We start from the raw sequence: 25,975 nt of genomic DNA, 5'->3' as shown, positions 1-25,975 counted from the left end.
GCTCTACCATCACTTCAAATACCTGGATAGCAATGCCATTTTCAATTTCTATAAACAGCGAATTTACTTTCCTGTGTCACAAAGTTTAGGGACTCAAACACAGAAGAAAAGGTTAGTTAATGCACACAAATCCAAATATGAAAACCTAGAAGGAGCTGCAAAGGAAAGCAAAACAGAAAACTAGGAGCACCGGAGATGCACATAGGCAAGCAAAAAGGATGGACTGAAAAGAACACGAGGAGAGCAGCTGGACGAACGTGAACACAAAACTAAACAGGCAATGCTAATGCGAGTGAGGGAGACAACGGAGGGAAAACAGACGAAGAAAGAAAGACAAGGAAAAGAACATACCCGAAAGGAAAAGCAATAAAAAGAAGCAGTAACAACAAAGGCAAAGTGAAGCACAACAGATCCAGTGATTCACAAGAAATAACCTCCCTTCCAAGGAAAAGGTTGTAACCTCAAGCTGTTATCAACAAGTTGGCCAACGCAGATGCTGCGTGTGAAATATAAAAATAGAATAATATGTGTACTGGCAGTATCATCTTTAGAGACATCGGCATCTTAGAAATCATGGGTGAAAAAAAAGAGCTGTCTACCACCCTCAAAGTTTTAAAAAGACGTATTTTAATCAAAATCATAATCATTTCATAATCCTTACCACACAGTGAGTGGAAATGATTCAAGCTGAAACCTGATCTGTGATGAGATTCAAATCCCAGCATCCTGTTCAAAAGCCAGCTGTGTTTGTACAAACGCAGTCTCACGTAATACAGACTCTGTCGTTCCTTTTAACTGGAACTGCGCCTATATGGCATTTTAGGCATGTTTAAATGTATTTTCTCCAATGGAAGGAAGGAAAGGCCAGTATGCTTACTTTGGAAAACCTGTTAACCTTCCACCTGCTTACCTCAACTGCAAAGGCGCACATTTGTCACTGAGAGCACTTAGCTCAAAGCACTACGGTGCTTAATTACAACCTCACTGAGCTGTTAGCCAGACTTCAGAAAATAATACTGCAGTACAACAGGGAAAGTTTCAATTAGTTCAGTCTAGGTACAGTATACTATAAAGGATAATGCAGGAGACATTAAACAATAGAAGGAAGCTCTCGTGACTTTATTAGAACAAAGCCTCAACCACCTGTCAATCAGTGCCAGAGAGGCCATTATAAAGCCAGTTGTCTGCTCTTGTCCAGCCGCTGGCACTGAACGCAGTCAGGCGTTTCATCTGGACAGCACTCACCCTCAAGGTTAGACAGCTCTTCGGCAAAGCTCTTCCTCATTCATTCATTCTTTCCCTCTTGCCACTCCCCTTTTCCTACATAGCATCTCTCTCGTGTGAAGATTTAATACCCGTTCTCTATCTCTCTCCTCCTCCCCGCATCGACGTCGTCCTGTATTCCTCTCTTCCTCTCTCAGCCTGATGAAGTCAGAGTGTTGCTCGGATATAAACAGCCACTGCAGGCCATCCATAGTGATCTCATTACACAGGACTGCAGGGGAAACTGTCCTACCCAATTTAACAACTATCCTTCCTTAACCTCCCCCTCCCCCTTCTTAGATACATCAGGGTCAAGTAAGCAATTAAGGGGCCAATTGTCTAAACAGGATGCCAGTTGAATGGAAGATATAAAAATCATACAGCAAGCCTGGACAGTTTCCAATTAAGCATCAAAGAATAACATGAACATAATTGTTTTTCACTGGCACATCTCTCAAGTACAACTTGTGCAATGGCAGCATTAACCTATATTATATGAATAATTAATAAGCTGACTGGAAAGAGAAGTGAAATGTGTTATTGTGTGACAGCACATTATCAGACAATGCTTTTAATTACCTGAACACAGTGAATAGCAACATGAAGAATCATTAGGTGGAAAATGGGAAACAAGCAAAGAACAGTGTAAATGGATATCACATTAGCTCCGGTGCTACTGTGTGACGGGCTGCATGTGAACTTGTTGTTTTCCCCACAGGGATATAACCACAAAATGACAACAGCCATAAATAAGGGTGCGACTTTAAAACTCTGGGTTATTATTAATAGATGCTGCACAAACAAATTCTATGTATAGATGTTGTAAAGCCAAAAGCCACTCCAACATTACATTATTACTTCAGTGTGCATCTCTAAAGTGCTTATAAAGAGGACAGGAATAAGCTTTGCCTTTTTCGTTCTTTCCATCAGTGCTTCAATAGAAATAACTGGCTTTAGAAACATTAAGTTAAACTGAGTGAATCTCAGCATGCCAAGATGTGTTTGGACTGCGATGATGGTGAAACAGTTCCATAAAAAAAAAAGCTGATTGGATGCAGCTTACAATCATCTGCGCCTTGAAAAAAGCATGTTTATATCTTTTGAGAAAAACTAGCAGATACAGAAGGGCAATCAGCAATTTTGTTACCATAGAGCTGAGAATGTCAACTGCAAGCAATCAAGATGGGTTCATTTCACCCAAAAAGTCTGCAGTCAGCCTCTGTTCCCAGGTACATACGGCATGCTTCTTTGAGACAATCATCCATACAGATGGTTCCAGGCTTTTCCAAATGGCTTTGACCTCTGTGAAAACCAGCGTGAGTGCTAACTTACCGGATATTGTGCGATTTGCGTTTGATCTCATTCCAGCAGAGGTTCATTTCTCCTGTTTGATTCGGGCCACCCCCTCTCAGTCTCCTACACTCAGTGCCCTCCTCCTGCCCCTCACCGTCCACTGTGGACTGGCATGGCACACAGTGGCATCCCGGCCACGAAGGCCGCCCCGCAGCTAAAAACACACACACAGCAAGACACACACAGGTGAGTATTACAGTTTGGACAAATTTGAATTGATTGCTGATAGATGGTGTTCTGCTCTTATATTTAAAACCATTGAGGTAAAAAAAAAAAACCCAAAAAAACTAAACCCTAAACTTTTGTTGTGACATAACACTAGTTGAGAAAGAAACAAAAGCTAAAAGATTTGCTACAGTGATGGCTTTCCAATGCGTTAAATTCTTTCTTCACAATATTAAACTGATATGTTTTGGAGTCTGACAAGCCTGGATCTGTTTCACAAACATGAAAGCCATATATACAGACACAGCAACCTATAAAAACATGTTTTTAAAGCTATGAACCCAATTCCCAACCATTTTTTGACGGTCTTAAAAAATAAAATCTATCGGAATAAAATCACAGAGTTTTGTCACTTCTAAGACAAGACACATTAATTCTTAACATGAAAGTGAATAATGAATCCAAGACAAAAAATGTCGACTGTTGAGAGCAGATTTGTCAAACTATCTGCCAAGCAGCAATTGCATGCTATTCAATCACGACCACATAAAGTCTAGAACTTATAGGGCGCATCATCGTTAAAAGCAGTAAGGACTATGTACCCATTAATAAACAATATCCCAAAATGCGAAGCACGACACACACAAAAGCATGGTCAACAAATCGGGGCCATATGCAATAACCCTGTCCGGTCTGTGAGACAGAAAACTTGATTCATGAGACACCAGCAGTTTTATCCCATTATTCCAATCCATTAAACTCAGGAAACAAACGTAGACAAAAAGCCTCTTTTTCACAGACTTTTAGAGTGAGGGGGTATTCAAGGCTAGATATGAAGAGGTGCAATCCTCTTGATGGAGCTAGGGGGAAAAATATCAAGGAGTTAGTCCACACACATAAGCACACACGGCCTATCATACGGACAAATACACACACACACAGAGTAATAAGTGGCATTCGGAGCAGGACAAGCTTTTCCAGGTTCGCAGGTCATGATAAATCTCATGTTCGGTCACTGGGCTGTCTGAGGCTTCCTGTCTCTTGTGTTCATTTCACAACCTTTACCTTTGCAGCAGCTGGGCATCTGAGCTTACACCCTCAGCCTTTATAACGCACACAGAAATACACGCTCACACACCATGACCGGCAGCGTCCCCAGTGTTGGTCAGAAGGCTCTTATCAGATTGTTTTGAAACTGGTTGATCATATCTCTCCCACAGGAGAACCCAACCTTTAACGCTCACTGGAGCAGTCAGGCATCCATCTAAAGCAGCAAAGGGACAAAATACTGCACTTAGTACTCACACAAATATGCACCTATCAAAATAAGTCTTAAACCACTAAAGGTTCAGTGGTCAACTCAAACAGATTAAGCTATCACCATGTCTACTTTTGAAACTAGCTGGGACTGTAAAGACTGTAAAAACAACACATAAAAGACTTCAGACGACACAGGTGATTCTTGGTCTGCATGCTGACCTGCCAGGTCCAATCTTTGGTCTTGTATTCATTTATTTATATTGAGCTTTAGTTCTTGTTACATATCTATATTATTGCTAATATATATTGTAATATATCTATATCAGTAAAGCACTTCTGGATGGATGCAAACTGCATTTCGTTGCCCTGTACCTGTGCATGTGCAATGACAATAAAGTTGAATTCTATTCTATTCTATTCTATTGTGTTTGACATATTAAAAAAAAAAGAGATCATTTATTGTTATTTTTAATAACTGAATCATTTGTTTTTTTGTTTTTATTGTTTGCTTGTTTCATTTTCCCTTTTGGGGGGATTTTGTCAAAGTTTGTAAGACAAGACATTTGAAACTGATAATGGAGTTGGTAATTCCATTATTTTCTGATATTTTATGGATGATTCATCAAATTTCAAAGGTTATTCATCTCACTTTATAGGAAAAAAGTCAATGCATGCTTTTATTCTAAATATAAGTGTACAAAGTAATCAAGAAATTAAGCTCAGAACCTCCCGTGATGTTGATGATAAAATTGGTCTATTCGAAAGCTTGGAAAGAAGGATTGCTGTGTCAATACAAAGTTTTTCTGGGTGATCACCTTTATCCTGTGATGAGACATCTCTATCCTGATGGGAATGGTCTCTTTGAGCATCCCCAGGTCTCAAGTGGTCTCTGAATGGTCTGATGAGTGTGAAAATGGTGTGAATCATATGCTAAGGCCTTCACAGTCACCAACTCTCAACACAGCAGAACACCTGTGACAGATGCTCTCTTACACTACCATCAAAACACCAAATTAGGGAATTTATTTTGAAAGAATGGTGTTTCATCCCTCTACTACATTACAGAGACTCAGAGAATCAATAAATCTGTCCCATGTCATATATTCACTTCACGGTGACCCTTTTCTAAAGATTCTTCTGCAGCAGAGATGCAACTGAGAACACAAAAGTCCAATCCAGTCGTCTCTAACATTAACCTGCCAGCTCCAGAGTACGAGGTCGATGTAATGTTTGATTGCATCGGTGTCAGAAAAACCAAGGTTATAGTCTTGGTGAATTCCCAGCTTGTGAGTGGCTGTCTCCTGTCTCCTGCCTCCTGCACACTTTAGCCAGACTACTCCCTCGCCCAAACCTTTCTATGTGAGAAAGGATAACCTCAGACAGTGTTGTGAAATTATTCTCCTGCTCTTTTGTGTGAAAGCAGCTTATGTTTAAACAGCTTATATTAAATAGTTGTCCTCATTCAAGGACAGCTGTTTAAGATTTATAATCGTTATTAATATTCAAAATAATTAAGATATTTAAAAAGAAAAAAACTATTTGTTAGTCCTTATCGTTGCTTCCTTTCGAGTGTCTACCCATTCCTCTCTGCTGCAGCGGCTGCAGTCTAAGCAGAGATACCCAGACCTCTTTCTCCCCGGTCACTTCTGGGGGGACACTGAGGTGTTCCCAAGCTAGCCCATAGATATAATCTCTCCTTCAGTACTGGGTCTGCTCTGGGGCCTCCTTCTAGGTAGACATACACAAAACACCTCACCCAGGAGGCGCCCAGAAGGCCTAGCTAAATGCCTAATCTACCTCAGCTAGGCTCGAGGGAAAACACCTGGTGACTGGAGCTTGGCACATGGGGCCCGGCTAGGCGCAATTTGAAAGAGAAACATGGGGCCCCATGTGCCCTTAGGACCAGTGCCTTGTGGTTTAGGTGGCGGTCAGCGGTGGAGTTGCATCCCGGGTTGCAGAGCATTTCTCTTTCAAGCTTAATTGAGCCCAGTATGAACCAGGAAGGAACTTTTGCTGCACTTTCAACATTTCAGTGAATGACTCCCCGGTGAGACGGAAGAATAGACTTGCTTTCAGCCCACTCATCTCCTTTCTTTATCCTTACACTCCTCTGCCTGCATATTTATTCTCCTTTCTATCCTCTGCAGATATATTCTTCTCTCTACCTTTCCAGTCTGTTCGGCAGGCCATCCAACTTCAGATTGGCTGTAGGTTTTTTTTCCTATTTCATATGAATCATAATAACCATCTCATCCTCACTACCGTCTCCTGTTATCTCTCCACTTCCTTCCCTTCCTTTTCTTTCCTCAGACAGCTCCCGTTCGTGTAGGTGAAACTTGTGTGAATCAGCACTACCCGGCACATCTCTCCCACTCCCTCCTGGCTCAGTGTCTCTTTCCCTTTGCTGGTAATCAGGGGTCACGTGTGACTTTGCATATAGTGTTTGCACTGCAAAGACCCCACTAGGATCTCCAGCGCACCTTTTAAAAATAAGAACACATATTAAAGCCTTTCTATTCTACAGACAGATTTGATTCACTTCACTTCACCATTTGTGAATAAAAATGAATGCAAATGAGTAAACAGAAGACACACGTTGCAGAAGAGAAACATGGTTGTTTGTTTGCCTTGGAAAGCTGAATTGTCAAAATGTGAAATGGAGTTGAACAATGACGGCCATCAACCACGCCACTGCAGACATCAAGGGAATACCCCAAGGGTGAAAGATAGCTCTGAGAGAGGTTTGGTTCAGGAGTGAGGCACAAACTGAGTGACAGACGGGGACCTCAGTTCTCTCTTCTGCAGCTTTTTCTCATGCAGCTGCCAGGATCATATAAAGACACAAGGTCATGCATCATTGCACCTGGAATATTCTATTTACAAAATGTATTACATATTATTTTTAAGCAAGTTTATCGTTTTTTTCTGCAGCAAATTAATTTATAAATGACAACAAAAGATAAGTGATGTCTACATAAGTCATTTAATGCAAATATCTATGTTATTTCAGTCTCATTGGCACACATTTGCATTAGGCAGGCATGTATCAGCCCACAGTGCAAGACATTAGGTGGTTCTGTCTCTCGCTTTAAACTTCAAAAACATGAGTCAAGCTTTAAACATGCATTATTTATGGCCTTGATTGGATGTGGCGTTGCTCAGTCAAGCATATGTACTGCATGTTTTCCTAAGATGCTGAAAAACCAGCTGAGATTTCACTGACATGCCACAAAGTGACACAAACAATATTCGTCTTGCTGCTATGGCTACAACACTCATCTCTCTCTTTTTTCGTTTCATGACCGTTTCCAACAGCAATCACATCTCAACACTTTAAAAACTGCCCCAATTATGTTAACAGTACAGACAGCATATCTGCCTTTTGTTCTTTTCTCTGACCACTCAAGCCGAGCCAACCTGTAATAACATTTTCCAGACAATATGTGAATGCAAAATCAAAGGAGCTGAAGATGATAAAAGATAGCACACAAAGCTTTGCTGGATTTCACAAAGCAAAGGAGAAAAGACAGTTCAACTGTGCAGATAAAGCTTGAGAGGATCAAAGCCACTGTGCTGCTACACCAAGTCTACATGTTGATATTAATCTGAAGGAATCAAGACTTAGTTCAGATATGCCAGAGAAGCAATAAGATAACAAGGATTTACTTTCATTACTGGAGCTTTGCCAATTAATACAGTTCTTTAACAATGTGCAGCACCTACCTGAATAATATGACTTCCTGCGTGGTTCTAAATGAAGGCTCAGATTCACGTTGTTAAACCCGCCACCACGGGTAACTGAGCATTGACATTATTTACCCAGTCTGTTGGTTGGCATGGCAGAGAGTGCAGAGATAAGTTTGGGATGCAGATGAAAGAAAGATCCAGGAAGAGAACTGGAGGTAGGAAAACAAGGAGAGAGGCACAGGCATGGGGAGAGATGTGTGAACTAATAAGCAGAAACTTTGGTCCTGGTCAAAGACGTCTCTGTCCTTGCACATTCCTTCTTACACCTACATAGCCCCCACTGCTCACCACCAACAGGAAGAAAAGGCCATCTGCCTGATGTCCTTCGACCCACACACACTCTGATCACTGCACAAAAACATGCACTAGTAGTTAGGGGAACAGTTTGTAGTCAGAGAAAAATTTGAATAAAATTCCAACAGCCGAGACTTGCATTTCTTAGTTTGTAATAAAGATCAAGGGTCAAAGGAACTAAAACAGGGACTTTTGTGGCACAACGAAAAGGAAAAATACAAGAAGAAATATTAGCACATACAGAGAATGAAGATGAAGAGCAAGTAAAGGTAAATATTTCATAAAACTTTTTCATAAATTTTTAATTCTGAAGCTTTTGATGTTGCTTTTCTTTGTTTGGATCCTTAGCCAAGGTAGTGCCGTGGCTTCGGAGCAAGCAACATCTCAACAACTAGGCTGAGAGTCGTGAAATGTTTGCTCGCCAGCATAATAACTTTTTTTTTTCAAGTTTCAATTAAGCATTAATGTTGGTTTGCTGTTAATAGTTTATGTTTTGCATAATAGGCCTAGACAAATATTGCATAGATTGCCATATAGTGTGGTCATGTTTCTCTCAAAATGAATTTTGTTCACACTGATGACCTGACTTTTAATTTAGCACATCATCAAGTCACTCTCACACCATTAACATGGTTTATGACGTAACATCAGCCAAACTAACAACAGCCTAATTTTACTATCAGCCTCTGCTGTAATTTAAATTTACTGCATATGAGAAAATGTTAGACATTAAACATAAATATGACACAATCGAAAAATCAGCATTTTAGCATGCAAGCAATTAGCTCAAAGCACCAGTAAGTTTGAGTGCAGCCTCGCAGAGCTACTAGCAGAGCTGTAGACCAGAACTGTCAAAGGTATGGAAATGGGTCGGCCAAATGGTCAAAGCTTTGTATTGTGTGTAAGGTGGTAAATCCAAGAAGCTACAGTATGCAAATGCGCTTCATTGATTCACAGCAGTAGCATTTCTTTGATATTAGAATGACTAAATCCATAAAACTGAGGCACGTTGAAACTGGACTTATTTTCCAGGCTGTTTTGTAAAAGGCTGAACACACTAAAACAAGTCTGACACCCCTGCAATAGAATATAAGTCTTGCTGAACATTACTGTCACCAGTTTACTTCATTAATTTAACATGGAAGTCTCAAGGTATTTTATCTCTTGTAATAAAGAAATCTGTCTGAAATATTGGTGTAGTACAGTCAAACCTGCAGTGCTGAATATTTGTTACCTCTGTCTAGGTGTGACAGTTCATGCACGAGCACTACTGACACATCAGGATTAAGAGCTGTTACTTTATAAGGTAGCTGGATTCTTGTGAGATTTCAATCACAGTGCATGACTATAGGTTTTAAGCTACATGCTTGTGATAAAATCACAGTTCCTCTGGATGAATCAGTGTTATCTGCAAAGAGCAAATTTTGCTGCAGCCATGAGCATGTATTGAGTGGGGCATTATTTTCTGTTCATAAATGTTTTTTGTCTCTAAATTTTCCTTAAAGTGACCACAAGAATCATCTATTGACATGCTAACTAACTAAAATCATCACCTCTTTTTTTTCCTCGGGGAAAAGCAAGATGAGTTTTAATCTGTGTTTGTCCTCACCATCTATTACTTCGTGTTCAGACTGCAAGCCTTCCTCTAAGAACTGAGTTTCTTTTTATCTTGAGTATCAGAAACATTTCTTGGATACCTCCACTATACTCTTATTTGCTGTAGCATACCCTGTTTCCCGTGCTCAGCTTTTCATCTATCGCAAAGCAGAGACCTGACTTCTGTACTATAGAAGACACAACAAAGGCAGTGTATCTTTGAGGATTTATGCAGCATAAAACGCTTTTTTATCTTCCATATAAAGTCAGCTGGGTACTTTATCGCTCCAGCTGCTTTGGATTTTCTAGCTGGGATGTCAGCTGTGTTGCTAAAGTTGATAACCATTGCCTTGGTCTTGAAGTTGTGCAAAATTTGTTTCCTTTTCCGATTGCTTCTGCTTAAGCATTTATAAAAGCTTGAAGAGGTCCAATATTTCAGGAAAAAAGCAGTGAGGATAGAAGGTATAAAACATCTGAAAACCAACCAGTCTGCAATTTAAATCTCTCCAGACTCATGCAGTGAGACTAAGGTCTAACCAGAGCACCATTAAGGTTTCGTTCTTAGAAATGAGAAATATTAAAATATACCTCAGCTGTGACAGATGGATTGTACTGAAGTGGAACTAGTTTTGTACTGTAGTTGTGAACATATCCTTCTGTCAGCAGGCTAAAGCCAACAACGATTTCCAACGCTTTCACACCCACAATTACGACACTTAACAGAAGTGATAAAGCCATTATGCACTATCCAAAAGACCTGGCAAAAGCTGATACAGACACCCAGAACTCTGTGGCTGTGGCTTCACTAAATGTGCCGAGCACTGATTTAACTTCAACAAATAAATGCCAAGCCAACAATAACTCAGAGTATCAGTGTCCGGGAGTCTTGCTGCTAAATAGCATGCAAATACGAGTGGATGCAAGACTACATGTGCATTTCTGTGAGTGTGTGCGCAGATGCATGTTGATGTGTGTCTTGACTTGTTTCAGTTGCAGGCTCTTGGCTTTGTGCCTGATGGGGGTTAGTGGAGGTTGGACCACTGCCTCCCTGCTGCTCTGCCCCGCTGTCCCACAGCCCCTCAACAGCTACCAGTTAGAAGAAAGCGGAGGACGCACACACACACACACACAAACACACACACACAAACCTTCCAGCTCTCAGTCCCTCTCTGCTGGTGAAGCAGGCGGGGCGAGTTGAGCTTCTCCTCACAGCTGCTCGTCACACACTGCCGGAGACACTGGAGGAGCTCCAGTGACACAGCAAACACACAGTCACAGATTCACTATTGCATTTTGTCTACATCCACACACACACAGAAGACTTCCAACTACATTAACTTCATGATCGTGCTGATCACAGGCCTGAGTAAAATTACCACCTTTCCCCATGATACATCATCACACTCTTTCCAGGCTTGACTCTTTTTTTGTCTGCAGACATGTGGCACAGTGATTTGTGATTGGAAGCAAACCAGAAGAACAGCAGGAGCAAAAAAGACTTTCACTTGCCCTCCTCCTGCCGCCTTCCTGCTTTGGCCCATCATGACTACACATTGTCATGCTAGCAGTGTTTTGCCCTCTAACCAGATATTTCATTACCCTTCGTACTTTATTATCTTTTCAATGACAAAGTAATTTCCCCCTGGAGCAAACATGCCATCAACACACTTAATTATATTTACATGGTGCCATTGCTTTTTTTTTGTCCTTTCAAGATGGATTTGAAGCAAGAGTTTGGCAGTGAAAAATACTAGGGGCTAGGGACATTAACATCATTATTACTAAAGGCGGAAGAGGGAAAGTATCATTCGAGCACTTTACAAGATGCTTATTTTGTCGGCTGTAACATCAGGTGATGATGGTTTTCATTTATTTGTATGTGGTGACTGAAGTGCTCCTAGAGTGCCAAATGAATGTCTGAAATATCACTCTGATATTGGATTTTTAGTGGATGGCAGTCTAAGAGGTGATCTAGGTGTTGCTAGCATAAGATTCAAAACGAGCACCTGTTTTCCAAGAAAACATCATTTCTCCATTTCAAAGTTTGAAATTAAAATTGAATAAGTTTCTTTTGTTCTATTGTCAGTAAAATACAAGGTATAAAAATATAAAAATCAAGCACAAGCCAGGGAAGCATAGTGGTGCAGTGGTTTGTCCTGTTTCCTCACAGCAAGAGGGTCCTAAGTTTGAATCCAACAGCCAGCCGGGGTCTTTCTCTGTGGAGTTTGCATGTTTTCCCCATGGGTGGCTGCATACTCCTGCTGCTCTCCAGGGTGTAACCTGCCTTTCATCCTGTGACGGCTGAGATAGACTCCAAAACTCCCTGAATTGGATAAATGGAAGAAAATAGATTGATGGATGGATCTAAGCGCTATTTATTATTGCTTTTTGTTTTGGCACCACACAAATGCAAAACAGTAAGGTTTATTTGAAGTGCTGCAGGCTCATCAACACAGAAGCCATATTAGGAAAACTAGTGTGGACAAATTCCCACCAATTAGTATTTGGTGTGATTTGTGTTTCTGGCCCTGTTGTCTAAAAAGACATTAACCTTATGTTCTGTTTTAGATGTTCATATGCAGTCTTTCTGGTAAGTCCACAGTTAAGGCTTGAATTTAAAAAGTGTTTATACATTTACCACGATGGCCTCTATGAGCTAGAATTAGAAACTTCACTTGAATGACCTCGGAAAACACATACAGTGTATATATAAACTTGCCTTTATGTCATGTTGTATATTATACTCTTTTGTTGTCTGTTTATCATTGTCCAGCTGTCTTGTTTGTTGTTTCTATCATAGATATTTTTATTGTAGCTGTTTCTCTTCTTATGTTGGAAATTATTATGTTTACTGCCAACTTGTGTTTTGCTTTCTCCACTTTATCTTAATTTATTCCTATTTATTCTTTTTCTCTCTTATTGCTTTTCTCTTTCAGTTTACCTTCTGAGCATGTAAGATTTATTATAAGTTATAACAAAGTAATTTTTTATTGTTACTATTATTGTATTTTCCAGTTCAGTCTGTTTGTTGTTAGGTGCTCATAAGTACCATGTGTTTATCAAAGCTTTCTGCTGAAAATAGTTGAATTTGTCTAGAAACTACACTGTGAGCCATTAAACAAAAGAATGCACTGAGAGGCATTATACATCTGCAGAATCCACTGATGATGAGTCTCTGTAGGTTCAACAATGAGCAAAGGCGTTCACATTACAAGCAGACAATACTCTTAGAAGTCTGCATGTAAGGAGCCTAGAACTTTTGACTTTTCATCAAAGCAGATCTTTTTCTTACTGATGATTTAACAAAGAGAGCTTCATGCCCATCTAATGATTAGAAAGACTACCAGCAAAAAACAAAAACAAGCAAACAAACAAACAAAAAGACTTCCTTCAAAACCCCCGTGACTCTATTTTATCTTCTTTTAAGATGTTACCGCACATTTCAGAATTTGATTTGTTTTGGAAACTTACTAAAATAATTGACATATCATTATGCTTTTGAGTCCTCTTTTGAAAACGAGACATCTCAATAGCAAACAAAACTTATTGGAAGTGATTGAGTTATTTTCGCTGTGTGCCCAGAGTGGCCTCAACTTCAAACAGCTACACCAGCAAGAAATAGATCAGAAGCAAATGTCCACTTTACTCAGCTCTTTTCCTGATTCCACTGGTCCAGACAGCATTCTTAATGAGCACACTGACAGCCTTTGTTTTTTTTATACAATCATTGTTGCTTCTCCTGCTCTTTTTTCCAAGAAAATTTTATTTAAAGCTGTGTAACCTTTAATGAAACCTGAAAAACCATATGCAATTTCACATACGGTTCATTTCACTCCAATCTGTGCGCACATTTCATGCAAATATCCAACTTGAGATTCATCTGTTCAATTATGTTTATGATCGAGTGTAATAACGTTAAGATTTAAGTCTCGGGTCTATTGTAAAGATGGGGGTGACAGCTGAGATATGTCATCCTCTATCAAACAAAGACTTTAGCTCCTTTTTCAGAAAATGACAAGCAGTTATAAATCAAAGTTAGCAATTAAAAACAGAGGGCCACAGGGCTTGAAATCATAGGTGAAGGATTTAGAAAGTGGACTTGACTTCATTTTATGGATGTTAGAGCTCATTACTTAAGCAAAACCATAAATGGTGATTAACTTAAGAGGTTTGAATATTTTATCCTCGTAAATTACTTCAAGCGCACCTTTGGCAAACTAAAGTGATTACACTGTTACAGTGGCTAAAAGAGCAGAAGAACAGCTTTTAGACCAAGCAGACAGATGTAAAAACAAAAGCCAGTTTAAATACAAAGCATTAGGATTTAATTAAGCTTTAGACCTGTCACACAATCCTAGAGAGGAGTCAGCAATCATCTAGCAACCACTGATCTCAAGGGAAAAATGTGTATTCCCCAACCGGTTGCAAGTGTGGTGAAATTAATTACTAAAACACCATTCACACAGGGCTAAAGACAATTCAGTGGTTTTTAACCATTACTTGCAATTGCGCTGGTCTGTAGAAGATTGATTCAGTCACCAGCAGTAAGCATGACGGTCATGAGAGCATTCAAAAACTCACCAAGCAGCAATGAAACTATGAAAAGCGCAACCCAATCAGACACAGAGAATATTTGCCTTCAAAGTAAAAGTTGGGCCATTATAGCTGCAACCAACACATTTCAAAAGGCAAAGATTTTACTTTGAAGGCAAACTTCCCAGTTCAATACAGTACAGAGAGAAAATGGCAAGTGCTTGCAGACAAGTCTGTGTTCTCCATGCAAACTAAGGGACAATTTTTCAGGGATGCTGGTGCAGCCAGTGGATATCCAGGCTTAGATCTCCATGTTTGTTCACAAGTCATTGTTCACAAATAATTACTTTAAAACAAGACAAAGGACTACATTAGGGTGGCAGTTATGATTATTTTGCTCTCCACCTGTACTTTTAATGTTAAAGCAAACAACTGTGCTCAAACATGATTGGCCATGTGGACTATAAAAAACAGAAACTGCATATGCATCCGTACTACATCTACTTTATGGAGATTAATACTGTATGACAAGATGCATTGCAGGGAAACAAAGCAGTAAAGTTGAGTGTCCCTAAAGAGATTTAGAACATGTCAGACAGTATTTTAGAAAAATCCTATAGTCAGCCAATTTATAATAATGTCAAAAAGCATTTAGCCAAGACATTAAATCATTCCATCACATTTTGTCCCCAGCTGTAAGTTAGGAGTTTTGTGCCCAAAAAAAAAGTCAATAAATTAAGGCAGCGTTAGAAATACCCATTCTTTAACAAGTGCATCTGCTGTGTTTAGACTTAATCAAAGGAAATTACCACAACGCAGTTCTTGTACTGCCTTACAATTACTGTGTAAGCAAAGCTGATTAAAAGTCAACCCCGTCATTGCTTCCCACCATGCAGTGATGTGTGGAGAGGCAACGCCTGGTTCAGAAAGGAGGTAATTTAGCAAACCCCAAATGAAATCCCCGCTAATTAAGATGAGTTTCTTCCACTGTGAGAGAAAATAATCTATTGCGAGAAAATCCATAGAAACAGAGGAAGCTGAAACATAAAGCAAAATGCTCGCATGTCAAAGTTTTCTGTTTTAAAAACATATATCACTGCTCCTTTACTGCTAATATAAAATACTGTACATACTGTTTATACAGAATATACGTCTTATCTCAGCTGCTACCTGGTAATACATTTCTATTATGTCCTCCATCCATTTATTCTCTTTTCTTCTCGCACAGCAGCAAACAACAGCTTAAAAATAAAGCAAAATAAATGTCAAGATTTCTGGATTTAACTGGAATTTTCTTAAACTAAGGTATCTAGTTTTACATAATTAGAATAACACAAAAAGCAGAAACATTCCAAACAAAATTACTATCAAAATACAAATTTTAATTGTGTTTTCACAAGGTGGGTACCGCTGACCTTGACTAATCTGATTTTGCATTATTTTGGTCCCAAGTGATGCATTTGCACTCCTCATTTTACCAATAACGACTTTGTATTCGGTTTAATACAAGCTGGGCTCTTGTTCAAATATGTCACTTAACAAAGAAGTATTTCCTTTTATCTATTCTGACATGTTTCTCATTACACCCAGTAAGTGGATCGAGCTGAGAGGGTCTGAATATTGTATTTCTTTTTTCTGTATTAGTGCCAAGACACTTAGGCCAACAGTTGTTTTATTCTGTTTGACTCATTCCCCGTGCTCCTCATCTTCTCCTCTGTTTGTTCAACAAAATCATTTCAAATGAAGTGCATTCATGCAAAGATCCAAAAAGCCAAATTCACGATAGTCTAAGTTCAGAATTAAAGTTTTAAAATATGCATATACAGAAATAGAAATTCACTGTCACATTCAGTTTGAGACCTTTCCAGAGGTTCTTCAGTTGTTCTTTTATTATCATTATTTTGCATCACCATCAGCTCTTGACTCTATGGCCATTTTGGCATAAGTAAAATGCAGGGCAGTGCTTAGTAGGATTGTTCCAGAAAGCAGTGAAGTCTATCACAAAGCACATTATAAATGGGAATTCCAAGAATCCGCTTATTCTGATTTTTTTTTATGTTTTGCTTTATATTTATATTTATTTACAAATCAAATGTAAGCTGACCTTCGAAAGCAAGCAAAAAGTCAAGTGCAGATCTTCTCCTGACTAATATTTCAGTCTCAGTCAAAAGAAAAGAAAAAATCCCCACAGCACGAGTCCTCACTGACAATAGATTGCCCTTTCATGAGTCCAGATGAGTGGTGGCCAATTAATTTTCCCAAAAGAGAAATGTGAGAAACTGGGACTGCTGAGGAGGGCCACACAAATAACCTGATAAAGAGAGAAAATTCATATTGCACCAAACTGAGTTTGTTTATTGATGTGGTCCTCCACAACAGTCCCAGTTTCTTGTGTGGGCCTGTGGGGAAAATTAATTACCCACCCCGGCTATAAAGGGTTGTGTTTCTCATGGTCTGAGAGCTGTTCAGGTGCCTTTTGGCAAACTCCCGACCAGTCGGCATGTGCCTTTTAGTGAAGAATGACTCCTGTCTAGCCAGTCTATTATAAAAGCCTGATTAATGGAGAGCTGCACTAGTGGTTCTTCTTCTGTAAGGCTCCTTCATGACCAGAATTAAATTCTGAATCTCATTAATCCCACTGGTACTTGGTAACCTGTTTGACTGAGTCTTCTGGCCTGATTTACTTTGATACACTCCTCCAATCCAGCACATCAAAGACAGTTTTTAAAATTAAGCAGAGGTACAATGTCAGTGTCATAACAAGGATTTAAACACTTAAAGTACGTAAATGGAATATTTCAATCTTCTTTTTTATATAGTCACAAAACCGTGTTGCTATGACATTGTGGAGGATTGTGTGCAGACTACTGATTATTAGGAGGCATATACCTTTTACAGGCATGTGTTTTGTATTGTATTACAACATTTTAAAAAAAACCCAAAGATTAAGATGATCCCTTATAAACAAGAATTTTGTGGCAGTGTAAAAGAAGAACTTCATTTTTAATGGGAAGAGAAACCCACTAGAACCAGGCTCATAGAGGTTTAAACAATGTACCAGATCAGTGTGATGCTAAAGAGGATTTTTTAATTGACCATGTACAAAATATGGGAATAATTAGACAAAAGTTAAGAAAAAACTTAAGCATGTAAGAAGAAGGAAGGATTCTTCTTCCTTCAGTTGGACATTTTTCTCTCTTGTTTTAGCTTTAAGGACAATCTGATAATAAGTCCTTCTATCCTGAAAGTAACACATTTATGAACTACATTTTCAGCATTGCTCTGTGACAGGGTTTTTCTCAGTTTAGCAAAAGCGTAGCTGAAAGCAGTCCTATACATTTATGCAATATGCAAGTTGAAGGGATGGATGGTGTTTGGTACTGTTGCCTCACAGCAATAGAGTCCTGGGTTCAATAACCGGACGACTGAGGCGTGGATTGTTTCTTTTTTCTGTTACTCCAGTGATTTGAAACTGTATGCAGGTGTGAATGTGAATGTTAATTTATCACAGTCATCTGGTTACACACAGTAGATAAATATAACTGAGTATCATGTGCATAGTGGGAATGTATGCAGTTTTTCCTAATAATATTGCATAAGGGAAGTATGTAAAAAATGACAGTGTCAGGGTTCTAGGTTTTTGAACCGGTGCTTTGTCTTGTGGAGTTCTGGTTATTTTAGGTTGTTTAGTTTCCTACAATGGTTCTCTTTCTATCTTGTCCTCACCGTCTTGTCTCCATGTATCTCCTTGTGTCGTGCGCTCCCTCTCTCTCCGTGTCCCCTGCTCTCCCTCTCCCCTGTATCTCTTGCTCTGTCTTAGTCATGTCCCCGTGTTTTGTCTCCCTTACCGGTTTCCATGTTCCTCTCTTTGTGTTTCATCCTCGTCTCCCCAGTCTGTCGTGTGTTCCTATGTTTGCTTATTTCCGTTCTAGTGTCAAGTTCTGTTTATTTTGATAATCCTTTCTCTCTCACATTACATTCAGGTTTGTTCCCTTACTTCTTTATGTCTTATTTGTTCCCGCTGTGTTTCCCAGTGGTCTCCACCCCTCTATTCCTCCCCTTGTATATATGTGATCCCAGCTTTCCCTTGTCCCTCATCTGAGTCTCTGCTCATCAACTTTTGTGTTTCCCAGTTTTTTCAGTTTAGGTTATTTGTTGCATTTTAGTTTATTTTGTATCTTTATGTTCAGATTAAATAAACGGCTCGCTTTGTGTTAACTGTTTCCTGTTCTCCTGTGTCGTCTGAATTGGAGCCTCTTTTCACCTCCCACGATCTGCAGCCATAGATCTTGACAGTAGACTCTGACCAGAATGGAATACAGAGAATACACAGACTTTGTTTTTGTGAATTTTGAAGAGTTTCAGAACCAGCTGCTAATTTTAATGGGTGGTGGCTGATCCCTTTTCATGAGGGGGGAGAAGGAGAAATTAAGGCAAAAGATCTGCAGTTTGGTATGCAAACTTATTGCAACCTGGCAAAAAGACTTCTCAGCTTTGAACCTCCATCCCCGCACAGGGAGCACTACACTGACGGCCGTCTCAGCCTGTCGAGGCTGCCACAGATATTCCACTTGTTGCCAAGCTAACTCGAGATGAAGTTGAATTTTGTGCTTCTAAGTCTTCCCAGTTTAACCCTGAGCCTTGTGTTTTCTAGACTATTGACTCAGGAAAAAAACTTTTTTTTTTCCCATATATGAAATCTGAGAGTGAGTTTGGTGATGTCAGCACCATCACTTGTTGGTCCCTCGGGTGGAGACAGCTGGTGTTCAGCCAGTACCTGAACCCCATCCAGGGCTCTTCACCAGCCCCAACTGCTAGTGGAGGCAGCTGAGCACCCTGCGCAGCCGCAGGCACAGCATCCAGAGCAGGCTGGGAGACCTCTGGCTACTGCTTCACCATTCCTTTGCAAATGGTCACATAGATGATTTGCTCTTTCCAGAATGTTATATGAGTTGTTGAATGGTTAATATTTCTGAATACTGTAGAAATTGATCTTTCATTAAGAGGTAAACGTACTTGAAGCACTAAAGTACAAATATGTTTAGGTATTAAAGTCTGTGGTTACCAGGTTGCAGGTTACAAGCATGTGTGAATGTTTGCACTGTGCTTTTCTATCATTATTGAGGATTTAACTTGTCAAAACTGGCATTAAGCTTGTTTTTGTTCTAAAGAATTCATACAAAATAATTTTTTTTTTCACAAACTTATTTTCAGTTTCATGATTATCTTATTGAATCTGTGTTTATCTTAAATGTAGATGTAGATATAAGGTATAAAAGATCGAGTTTCAAGCCAGAATCGTGAATTTGTTTTTTTTTATGCTAAAAAAGTTCTCTTTTTTGTATATATCAGGAGGTATAATTACTGAATATTAACAGCACCTGTGCCAATGTGAATAACTGTGTTAATGATGAACATCCGCAGTAATAAAGGCAGTAGAAAGCACATATCAACAGGGAATGAGGTTTAATGGATTCAGAACTCCACTGAGGCTAATTTGAATGCATGAATCTCATTATAACAGCAGGAAATGGCTTTTGACAGGTTCTGTGTGACGTTTGGCTCTCTGCTCAACTGTCCACAGTCACTGGCCTGTCAACCTTGTCACTTGTCAAGGGAGCTATGGAGACTGAAATCTTTTTGACAGCTCTCTGTCCATTAAAAAGGTGACAATGAATTCCACTGAATATCTGCAGTATAGACTATAACAGTTCAGCTGTGAAGGAGCAGCAGAATACTTTGCCAAACAGAGGAGGAGACACAAAGCACACAGGAGGCATTCAGATTTAACAAACATTACAACAGAAATAGAAAATGCAGCACTGATGTTTCGCCTGTGTGACACAACACTGGGACATAAACTCTGCGGCTGACTAACTATGTAATTGGGACAGGCGTGAATCCAGTATGAAAGCAGCTGTTTGCGTAAACAGGGCCATGTTTGTTTTCTTCTCACTGAACACAAATAAACTTATTTTAAAAATGTGTTTCGAGAATCATTTACATGCTCCAAAACAGGACAGACTAAAAGGAAAACTGTGGAATGAGATTGGGATACAGAATGAGCGACAAAGAAAGAGCCAAGAGCTTAACTTAAATGAGTAACTGAACATTTCAGTTCCTCAAAACCTAACCTAAATCTAACCTAAATCGCAAGTCAGATGTGAGTAAAATCAATAACCAGGCACTGTATGGCGCTGATTAGAGGTAAGTCGGGTGGGAGAAAAGAAAAAGAGAGTGCAGCGTGTCTCCATTAGTTGAATCTAGGGTGGATTTCAATGGACTAACAAAGAGCTAATGATAGGAGAGATTTTAAAATATTCAGGTAGCACTCATCTGCTGTGAAACTTTGAGACCTGTATTAACATACCCCCACTTTCTTTTTACGTTTCTGATGCCCTTAATTCAAGGTCTCCTCATAAAGACCTTCTTTGATTATTTCAGCGATTCTACCCAGGAGACTGAATCCTGTTTTAGACGCACACAACATCTTCATTACACACCGGATAGGAATGCAAAAAAGGTTGGAAAAGAAAAGCACGAGTAGGCCGAACAAACACATTCCCAAACACTCTGTCCTTTCAGTGAGGGTCAGTAGGCAGCGAGCTGGATGGAAAGAACTGGACTGACCTTTAAGGCTAGCGATGATACAGTCACATAAAAAAAAAAGAAAGGTAACACTGAATGAGACCTTTGTCCTACGTTTTGTTATGATGATAAACAGCACATACGACCAGTTTCTGCTACAACTAGGGGAGAGTAAAATCTCAAAGGTGTCAGATGTCAGGCTGGCAGACACACACACACACACACACATTGCTAATGAAGCCTTTCCACCAACCTAAATATGAGACAAGATAAACATGTCATTAAGCTGCTTTTTTCACATGCTGATGGATGTTCGATCTCACTAATGGAGGAAATAGATTATATCTCAATCCTTTCTGTCCAATTAACACTAATTGGGTGGTTCGGTAAAAAAACACAAACATCTTGCGTAAAACTTTACAATATGTGTAATTGTTTTTCATTTTTAAATGAGTTATGAAACATTTTATTTTATTTTTCTGTAATATGTTAGCACTCACGTCTCTCTTCTCGGCTCCTCCACATCCCGCCCTTGTGTGATTACTTGCTTCACCCTAATGTGTGCCACCTGGGTTTATTTGTTCTTCCTGAGAGTTTTTGGTCTGTCTTTCTCACTCGCTGTATCAAACCATCTCCCTGTCGTGCTGCAGCAGTCTGTTATACTATGAAATTCTTTCTGCTGGCTTCACAAGTAGGTTCATTCATTAAGACACTCCCACAGTATTGACAGAATAAGTACTCAGTACATCAGTATTATGTATTGTGCATGAAATGACGATACATCAAGCGGTTACATTTTCATAGCTGCTTTGATAATTTGAGATGACAAAACCCACTGTAGTCAAATTATTAAACATTCATCCATCTTCTTCTGCTTATCCAGTTCAGAGATGCAGAGAGCTGAATCGAGGTACCTCCTAGACAGATCCCCAGTCTAACACAGGGCTAACAGAGAGAAAGACAACCATTTATTTCCACATTCACACCTACGGCCAGTTTAGGGATCATCACTAATCCCATGCAGACCGTGAGAGGAAGCTGGAGTAGCCATAGACAACCCATGCAGGCACAAAGAGAACGTGGAAACTCAAATGAAAATCAACTGACATTTCATTTTGAAACTTTTTATTCAGTTATGAAAACATATGTTCTGTGTTTTGCTTTTTCTGTTTTTGTTATTTTAATGAATAACTGATTTTTTTTATTAATTATTATGGGACGGATTAAGCCCCTTGGTGGGGGTATGCATCTATCCAGCCCTCCGTCTCTTATTCACAGGGGGTTAATGCCCCGTCTCAGCTGTCATTGGGTGAGAGGAGGGGGAGATGTTGCCAGTCTGTCACCTGGTTACGCATAGAGACAGGCAACCATTTACACTCACTTTCACACCTACAGTCAGTTTAAAATCGCCAATTAGTTTAGGGGCCAATTAATAACAGCTAATTAAAGCTGCTTTATCTGTTCATCTCTCACTTTGGAAATGCTTGTGGGTGGATTCTTCTACAATCTGATGCTACAGGTAATAATCTCTGGATTTAAAAAAAAATTTGCAAATAGCTGGAAGTGAACTTTAATTTGGGATTTACCAGTTTTAGACATTATTGATAAGTCTTATTAATCGGACTTGTCACAGACTTTTCATCATTCAAATCATACAGTCGTGGTCATGGAAAGGCATATGACCTCTAAACAAACTACACGGAGCTTTTAACTTCGTGACTAATGGATACTGCTGTCACATCGGTCATGAAATCCTAAAGAGAGTGTGACTGAAGATGCTGGTTTGAACATTAGTATCTGATTAATTTGTTTGTTTCTCACCTCTTTTCAAGACGGCACTTGGCCTCCATCCAATTGGGACACGGTTTTTGCCAAACTAGTCCTTTTTATGGTCAGGGTTGGGAAGAAGCCTATCCCAGCTACCATAGGGCGAGAGGCAGGGCACACCTTGTGCAGGTCACCAATCTATCACACTTCCCTAAATATAGCTAAGCTTATTTTCTCTGTGTTAACTTATTACCATTTTCTTTGAATAATAGACTGAGCTGTTGTTGTAATTGTTATGTCTTGGAGTGGGAAGAGTTAATGGCTATGTAGACAGTAAATGCAGCTCTTCTTGAACATCATTGTGTAAGGCCATGATGGTGAGCGGACTACAGCGACTGCACTGAAAGGGGCCCACTGAAATGAAGTTTATGCTTACATTCAGTAAGGAAGATAATCACACATCTTTCTGCTTCCTTGGTGTTTTAGTGGTGAAAGTATGCTTTAGATCATTTTCCCACACTGTCGAGCTCATTGCGAACATCACAGGTCTAGTCCATTCATCTTTTTGCTTACTTTCTTCAGGCCAAACAGCCTCCACTTCACATTTTCTAAATCTCACTGTGCATCTGTCATTCTCCCTGGCGGATGCCTTTGTGCAACCCAGCTCTTCGCCATCTCCGCCTCTCCCATGTTACTCAAGTTCCATCTATGGCTCCATCTTTATTTCCACCACCAGCATTGACTCTGGGGGGTCCTGCCCTAATTTTTTATCACCGACTGATTCCGTTCTGCCGCGATGTGCCATCGGAGTCTATTCGTCATGTAGCTTAACGGAATTCTCTATATCAATAAATCATGTGCACTTCCTTCCTGATCTCTCCTTATTGAAATGGAGTTTAGCCCAGTGTGCAATTGTTCCTTAAAAGTTGAGTTAGTTTTGGAGATACTTTTTTAACCCTAGAAAAAATATTTTCATAGTTTTTTGTTTTGTTTTGTTTTTTTTTCTTTTTTTTTTGTTTGTTTGTTTTTTTGCAGTTTGGCTAAACAATCTGCACTGTAAATGTGGTACAATAAATCACTGCTGTGAGGAAAAGGGAATAAAAAGAGACCGGGCTGGCGATCCTTTGAACAGCCTGTTATTTCTTACTGTATTGCTCAGCCACCCTCATAGTTGCATTTTGAAAGGTTTTAAATCTTTAATGGATGTGTAAGAAAAGTGAATGAGGAAAGGAAATTTTTGAAGAGGTATGTGCATGTGCACCTTAATTGTTGACGGCATATATCAGTCCGCTCTAAAGTGGTGTACCTACTCTTACAGTCACCTGTAGAGCCATTCATCTTGCTTGGCTGATTCTTCAAATTTACTTTGCTCTTGTTTTGATCCAGAGCTCTGTGGAAATTTGCATTCAGCAAACTATATTAAAAATCTGACGTCTGACTAGATGATGATTTTATATGAAAACGTTGTGATCAATCAGTGGGGCTGATAAATAGAAAGCCACTGCTGAATTTGCGGTATCCTGCCTGGATGACTGAAGCAGCACTGAGGTGCCAGCTTTCATCTATACCTCCCACCAGTCTATAGCACACATGGCACAGGGACACATTTGATCTACAGCCTGACACTGCAGATCCAATCACTTGTCAAAATGTCTGTATACATTTGCTGCTCTTCTCTGAGCAGCACACTTTGCCCTCTTAGTTTCAGCTCACCCTGAAATCAGAACACACAGAGAGCATTGGGGTTGACACTGACAAGATCTCATGAAATAATAATGGTCTGCTTCCAAGTGCAACCTGAACAAAAAACTCACATGGGACATGGCGTCCACTGAGGTAGCTTCTCTTTATCCACTCCAGCCTTTTTTCCAATATATAACAGTGGCAACTGATTCCATTAGGAGAAACGCTCCACATATGAACATGCAGTTTCTGTTTGATTTTTGTATTCAAAACGCTCATTAAAGTTTCTTGTGTGACAGCTATTGGAGCAGATTAAGTGCTGCTGAGCTAGGAGAAATGACAGGTTGATGACTTTTCTGAGTTGCTCGAATAGTTTCAGCAGCACAGGTGCTGCCCTGTAAACATTTTTCAGCTTCAGTGTGCTTTTACCAGTTTCTCTGCCTGCAAGTCAACCTATAATCAATGAATAAATGTGCCAGGAATGTTGTATTTGTAAAACCTGCATTTTCATATTCCTTCAGCCTAATTTGAGCCTTATAAATATTTGAAGTGCCACACATACTGCAGCCAGAGATGATGGAAGTAAGACTTAGAGCTCACTGTGCCTTTTTTTGTGCTCGAGTGAGGATTGAGCCCCAGTGGAAAGCAAGTCTTTCATCAAGTGTCTAACCAGACTCATAAACCATCCTGAAAGGCCTCCCTTAGGCACCTTGCTGGGTAAACAATACCATCACTCTGTCATGATCGTGAATTAAGATATTACCACACGCATGTAATTAACATTTGTATTCAGGCCCAGAACAATGTTTCATCTTGATTAAATAAATATTGAGCGACACCACCATGAGAAATGCTGTGTCATTTTTTCCCCCCATTTTTCCCCCTGCAGAGAGTAGTAACTGGATTAAATTGAAGGGATTTTCAAAAGCAGAAAACAGGACATGGAAGGTATTTGTGGAGCACAAAAATAGCAAAACCCCATCAAAGCAAGTCCCCTCTCGGAAAAATCGCAGTAGTGGTCCTGCTTCAGATGTGAGCATTGTCCACTGCGCCATGTCAAGCTTTTATGGACCAAACATGGGTGAAATGGAAGTGAAGAGCGACTCGGCGTATAGACTGGCCTGAGGGAGACAGGTTTGAGCCATGAAGAAGTGAAAGAGATGCAGTGTGGCTATTGCACACTTTTATGAATCAACCTATGGATAAACCGTCCCCATCATGCCATTCACAGAAAATGGGTAAAGATTCTCTTTTGCTAATATAGTAATGGCAGAAGTGGTTATTTAAGTGCAGGGGCAGGGGATATCGTTTGCAACAGAGTACAGCATATAGAATGAGCTTGTAGTCCTGAGATATACGAACAAAACTTTGATGCTGCAATAGCTTCATGCCTGCCCCCAGCCAGTGTATACCCTCTCTCAAGTGAGAAAACATGGAAGCAAGGGAGTGAGAAGAGACTGGGGGAGAAAAGCTTTGAAGATCACAGTGCTGCCATCAAGTCGGTGTTTGGTACCCCATCCGCACCCTAGAAAAAGATGCTTCCTTTTTCCAGTAATCTGTGCAACTTCCTTTTTCTTCTCCCTCGTTACCTCCTACTCTTTTACTCAATATCAGGAAAAAACTGGTGATGTTAGGAGGATGGCTGTGTTTTCTTGTCTCTCTCTTTTCCTTTTTATTCCCATTAGCCTGAAGTTGTCACAACTACCTGACACCTACACAACTGCTT

The 25,975-nt window shown here is 39.8% G+C and overlaps 1 protein-coding gene across 4 annotated transcripts in view; it reads right to left on the bottom strand.

Moving 5' to 3' along the window:
• drp2 (dystrophin related protein 2) overlaps window positions 1-25,975 on the bottom strand; it is a 169,165-nt gene that overhangs the window by 71,298 nt on the left and 71,892 nt on the right. For all 4 annotated transcript variants that reach the window (XM_042220823.1, XM_042220830.1, XM_005913193.3 and 1 more), the window contains exon 3: window positions 2,596-2,770. In XM_042220823.1, the coding sequence (XP_042076757.1) occupies window positions 2,596-2,642 (47 nt within the window). In that variant the 5' untranslated portion in view covers window positions 2,643-2,770. The remainder of the gene's footprint in view (window positions 1-2,595; window positions 2,771-25,975) is intronic.

The sequence above is a fragment of the Haplochromis burtoni genome, unplaced genomic scaffold, assembly GCF_018398535.1.
Source record: "Haplochromis burtoni strain Fernald_Lab_line unplaced genomic scaffold, NCSU_Asbu1 Contig_4, whole genome shotgun sequence".
In the NCBI taxonomy this organism is placed as follows: domain Eukaryota; kingdom Metazoa; phylum Chordata; class Actinopteri; order Cichliformes; family Cichlidae; genus Haplochromis; species Haplochromis burtoni.
The sequence above is the reverse complement of the archived record's forward strand: the minus strand, read 5'-3'. Positions and strand labels throughout refer to the sequence as shown.